The sequence below is a fragment of the Marmota marmota genome, unplaced genomic scaffold (genome assembly GCF_001458135.2).
Source record: "Marmota marmota marmota unplaced genomic scaffold, marMar, whole genome shotgun sequence".
Classification (NCBI taxonomy): Eukaryota; Metazoa; Chordata; class Mammalia; order Rodentia; family Sciuridae; genus Marmota; species Marmota marmota.
In genome coordinates, this window is record NW_025999932.1 from 44,285,512 (window position 1) to 44,291,502 (window position 5,991).

Here is a 5,991-nt window from a genome sequence, read left to right on the forward strand (position 1 = left end):
CCCAAAAAAAAAAAAAAAAAAAGAAAAGTGTCACCAATGTCTGCCTATGAAAGGGAGACCAGAGGTCTGGAGTAAGAGGGAAATTACTTTTTATTCAATACCTTTCTATTAACATGTAACATCTATCTCTACTACTGTCTGAACATTTTAACATATGCATGTATTACTTTTTCTGTTAAGAAAAAGTCTGAACATTTTTCAAATTCACCAGTAATTTAATGTCCTTCACTAATATCCAAACCATTTAAAATGTTACAAAGAACACTTTAAATAAGGTAATTTCTTCAGTTAGCAGCCTTTTTTCACCCTAAACCTAAACTTGCTACTAAATAGCTTTACAACCCTAATCTTAGAGGAAATTAAAATTACTGCACCTGTGTTAATAATATTCATATATCAGAAGCATTATATGTAAGTATGTAATATATAGTTATTCAAGAAATATTTTTGCCCTCTATGTACAATATACTCTTCTTTAAGCCCTGGGTTCATCTACAGATAAATGCTTGATAAAGAAAGCACATATACATAAGCATGTGCATATGTATGTATATAGTTTACATGTGTGTTCCCAGGATTGAAGCCACCACTAGTAAACGCAATCTGCCAGACCAAGTGGTCTTTTGGTGCATCTTCCAAATGTATAAGCAGGAACTACTAGTGTTATCTTACATGTGACTGGGCTTTGAGCTAGTCCTGGGGCCCCATGTCCACCAAGTTTTTTCATCTTACACACCAGCGGAAAGGATCAAGAGACTATCTTTTTCTAAAGATTCTTCCCTTAATTCTTACCTGAATTAGAATTGAAGTCTGAGAATCAACAGTTAAATTTAGCAATTCTCAATCTATACATTCCCTCACCACCTTCACCTTCTTCCCTGAGAATCAACATATATGACGAGAGATACTTGGGCTGGGCACAGAGGTACAGGCCTGTAATCTCAATGACTTGGGAGACTAAGGCAAGTCAGATTAAAGCAGGAAGATTGCACAAGGCCAGGATCCACAGTTTAGCAAGACCCTACCTCAAAATAAAAAATACAAAGGGCTAAAGATACAGTTCCTTGTACAGTGTTCCTAGGTTCAATTCCCAGTAACACACACACATACGCACACAAAGCAAGAAAAGAAGGGCTGTAATTCATGAAGCTTGTAGAATATATAAACATTCCGGATTGTGAGATGTGGAATGTGAGATTGAGGCTCACTGGTCTCAGCAATCTAAGGTCCTGATCTAAGGTGTTCACTTATGAATAGCTGACGAATTCATGTGAACCCTAACATATATGAGCAAGTGTAAAATGTAGAATTTTTCATATTCAATACATTTTTTGAAATTCAAACATTTTATTCAATGATAATAATTATCTGTATTCATAGCAAAATATGCTCAATATTTTTATTAGAAAGTCAAACAGAAACCAAAAATAATTATGCTTTTTCACTTTAGTCTCCATAAACTTGCTTTACCCCAAACCATAGATAACAACAAAATTAAAGAGTATAATCTTAGCTATTACCACAAGTCCACTGACCTTAGGAAACCAATTCTCATGAAAATAGTTGTAGAATGACTTTTGCAATTTTTTTTTTAATTTTCACTTTTTGTATTGGGGATTGAACCCAAGGGCATTTACCACTGAGCTACATTCCCAGCCCTTTTTATTTTTTATTTTGAAACGAGGTTCACTAAGTTGCTTAGGGCCTCACAAAGTTGCTGAAGCTAAACTTGAACATGTGATCCTCCTGCTCACCCCCAAATCTCTGGGATTACAGGCATGTGCCACTGCCCCTGGCGGCAAATTTATTTTTAAAGAGGACAGCCAAACCCAATAATTTTACTGGTTCCCTTTTCGAATTCCTCATGAAAGTTGTCCACTGACAACAAACTCTCACTGTGGATTTTTAAAGATGAACATTAAAATATACGAATAATCTTTTAATATCCATAATCTTTTGCTTTGTGTTCATGATCAAATTAAGACAACTTTGGAACCTTACAGGCCGGGACAGCACAAAGCTTCATAAACGAGTAACATAACCTCCACATAACAACATATATGTATATATGTAACATATATGCCACTTTTTAATTATCAAAAACAACCGTGGATATATGGTCTCAACTCTAACTTCGCAGGAACTCGCAAAACGAAAACCTGGCCAGCTTTCTGTTGGATGCACTGGCGTAGGCTCATGGCTTCTGCTTACCAGACAGCCAAAGGAGGAGGACAGGATGCCAGGTATCACCTCCCACCAACCCTCCCAGATTGAGCCAAGAGAGGGGCAGCCTTCTGCCCACTGGAAGGAAAGCGGCAGGCGCACCTTAGTCTGGCTGGTTGGCCTACACACGCAGCGCACATGCTATCGAACCATGCCACCACAAGGAGGAAAAAATAAAACACTTCTTTTAAGTTCCCTAACTGGGCTTTTCAGCTTTTCTCACGCTCCTGCCAAGCGGCTAGTTCCCAGTTCCTCAGGCCCGGCCGGACAGGGACTCAGGATCCCACCATGGAAGCCTTGGAGCTCCCAGGCCTGGAATCCCAGGCTGCGGGGTGGTCAGTCCGCACCCTTGGCCCCTCCCCTCCCCCAGACCCCGCCCCACACTCCAGGCCCCGCCCCCTCCCCTTTTCCCTCTAGTTCCTGGGATCACCCAGCGCGTTTGCTGCGCCCCAGGCGCCCTCTCCACCTCCCAACTCCTCCGCCTCCCAATCTCCATGCTCCCGCAGCCCTCCTTCCCGCCTCACCTTGGTCCGGATCTGCCCCGAGGTGGACACTTTTCGGATCAGTTTCTGGGGTCCCTCTTGCTCTACTTCGCTGTCAGACGAATCCTCTCCGGGCCCCGCTGAAGCAGCGGAGGGGGTGACCACAGTGCCAGTCCCGGCAGCTGCTCCTCCCGCGGCACCCGGAGGGTGGTGCTGGCCACTGGCCCCTGCCATCCTCTCCGACTCCTGCAGGGACAGAGCACCGCCCGGCGTGGGGCGGTGGCAGAGATCAGAGGGTGGGCTCTACCCTGGCAGTGCCCCCGGAACCCCGCGCCCAGCTGATGCCGCCATCTTCTGTTACCCTTACCCTAGCCACCCCCACGGAGAAAGGATCACTGGGGACCAGATGCCCGGCAGTCAGGGACTGGACAGGCTTTTCTGCTCCATTCCCGCCAGAATTTCTGTGTAATGAAGCACTGTAGACACAGAACCCTTTCCCGACTAGGACCCCTGTGTACCCAACCTCAGAATAAGACCAGCGCAGGTTGAGAGGACAGGATGACAAAGGGATAGGCCAAACACCCGCCTACTTCTTCTAGGGTCTGGGGTCCTCGGGATGAACTAGAAGGCAGGATGGCAGAAAACCTCGGTAGTAGTCAATCCCGCCACAGGTCAGGCAGGGGCGGTGCTCTCTCCCTTGGTTATGGGCAGCAAGGGTAAGAATGGCCCCTCTCAGGAAAGGTACTTGGATCTACCTCCCGACTCCCTAGAGGGCATCCCACCACCTCCTGGACCCCGAATCTCTGCAGACACTTGGGCCTTGTTGCATGGTTCCAGCAGAATAAAAGTCCCCTCTGCCCCGTGTTTGTCTCACGACCCTCAGCCCCATTCTGGGGACCATACCTCTCCCTCCTCCGCCTGGAAGTGCCGGCCCTTAGAGCTCTCTCCACTGTGGTGGTGTTTAGGTTTTGGTCCACCCCCACCCCCATCAGGCGCACGAGGAAGTGAAGGGTATTTTCCGGGAGGTTTAGCTCTGCTCTGAGAACTTTTCGTTCAGAAAGAGGGATCGCCTTTGGCTAACAGAAAACTGGAAAGGGCGTAGAGAGAGCGCAGAAACCAGAGAGGACATGCAGCCCAAGACGACAGAGTGTGAAATAAATGTCTTAATTGAAGTGCTAACCGAGACTGCCTGAAAGAAAACAAGGCATTCAAGCTATGTGAACACCAGTACCCGAACACAGGGCGGTGGGGGCGGGGTGTTAAAAAGGAGAGGGGGAAAAAAAAAACCCACACGTACACACACTGGGAAGTCCTGGGAGAGCCACTCCCTAACCAGGACTGGAGCGGGAGGAAATGGGATCAACAGGCTGTAGTCACCGCTCAAAACTCGCCCCTTGCAAGCTAGTTGTGTGGGTGCTTGAGAACAGCAGCCTTGCTGCAGGTCATGCACACTCAATATTCAAAGGTCCCTTGCAGGTCTGGAACAGTCTGAAGAGAAAATACTAAAATGACAGATTCTTCTTGTCATCCAAAGAGAACTTCAAACTATTGTTAGCTATATTTTTAAATAGGGTACAAAGTCCTTGACAGACCATAGGGTCTCTTCACCTGGATAAAGCATTCAGCCTCTGTAACATGTCCTTACCCATCTATACACATTCCTTTTTAATTTTATTTATTTATTTATTGGTTGACTTGACCTTTAACATTCCTCCATATAACAACATATATGTATATATGTAACTTACATATGCAACTTTTTAATATTAAAAACAACACATGCAACTTTTTAATTATAACTAAGATTCTGGGTTTTTCCCTCCTAGTTGCAATCCAACTTCCAACAATAATCTGATTTATGTGTTAGGGCTGACAGTTCTAACAAGTTTTAAGAAACAGTATGCAAATCCTAACACTGTAGATTAAATTCATGAAAATGTAAAATGCACTGACTAGTTTCTATCCTCCAAGACAAGGAGACTGCTGCCACATAATGCTTACAGAGATGACTTCTCTAGCTTCAGCTACTGCTTAGGAAAAGAAGGAGCCAGCAAAATGAACTTGAAGAGTTCTTCTGGCCCTATAAACACATAATTTTATATCTAGAAACACACATATCACTGGAAATTCTTTAAGAGAAAAATAAGCAAAATAATGGCCTTTATCCCCATCTGACATTTAGTCACTGACAAGTCTATGACTTAGCAACGTAGTAAAAGATACCCAGTAAAGGGTCTTTTGAAAGAATAAGTTTAATTCAGCCCTCTTTTAATGTAAAGAAACTGAGGTATAAAAGCACAAACTGGGACCAAAGTCAAAATTGTGATTACTATTCAAATGTTCTATTCACTTTATCATATTAAATAACAAAAATAAATTTGTCCTCTATCATTTACTTCTACTCACACATTATGCTTTCAAATTTTATATAGCAACATTTTCCAGAATTCAGGGAAGGGGTGGTTAAATGGAAAGTCTTTTTTAATGCTTATGCCTACTGTGTGATCCAAAAGGAATAGTATGGATTACATTTGGGGGGGAGTGACCAAGGATTGGACTCAGGGGACTTAATCACAGAGTGACATCCCAGCCTTTGTTTGTATTTAATTTAAAGACAGGGTCTCACCAAGTTGCTTAGGGCCTCGCTAAATTGCTGAGGCTGGCTTTGAACTCTTGATCCTCCTGCCTCAGTCTCCCAAACCACGGGGATTACAGGCATGCACCACCACACCCTGCTTGGATTACATTTTTATTCTTTGATTCAAACACTGATTGCTTAAAGATGCTTTAAAGCACTTTTACATCCAGGAACTGGGAAATTAATACCTCAAAGTAAATGTATTTCTTACTTATAAAGATTTAACCTCACAGTCAGCTCTATAATTTCTCTACCCTGTAGAAAATTCAGGGTGAGCCCAGTGTGGTGGTCCACACCTATAATCCCAGACTGAGGCAGGAGGATCACAATTCCAAAGGCAGCCTCAGCAACTTAGCAAGGCCCTGAGCAACTGCAGGGAGACCCTATCTCTAAAAAGGCTGGGAACGTGACTCAGTGGTTAAGCACCCCTGGATTCAATCCCTGGTACCAAAAAAAAAAAAAAAAAAAACCTCAGAAAATATGGTGTAGGCAAATGAATAAATGCCACCTCACTTCCCAAGAAAGGAAGCTCATCAAAATTCTTTTCAACCATCTCTTCTGAGAGACTTTTGAGGAATCCCTAATTTAAGGTACTTTTATTATTGTTACTTTGAGATCTCTGAGGTTTCCTGCATCATTTTTATATAT

At 43.5% G+C, this 5,991-nt stretch overlaps 1 protein-coding gene across 8 annotated transcripts in view; it reads right to left on the reverse strand.

Moving 5' to 3' along the window:
• The window catches only part of Dgkh (diacylglycerol kinase eta), a 190,827-nt gene that overhangs the window by 179,730 nt on the left and 5,106 nt on the right, over positions 1–5,991 (reverse strand). For all 8 annotated transcript variants that reach the window (XR_007346817.1, XR_007346816.1, XR_007346815.1 and 5 more), the window contains exon 2: positions 2,748–2,951. Coding sequence is in view for 4 of the 8 variants with exons in the window: in XM_048800975.1 (XP_048656932.1) it covers positions 2,748–2,951 (204 nt within the window). In the remaining 4 variants the exon portion in view is untranslated. The remainder of the gene's footprint in view (positions 1–2,747; positions 2,952–5,991) is intronic.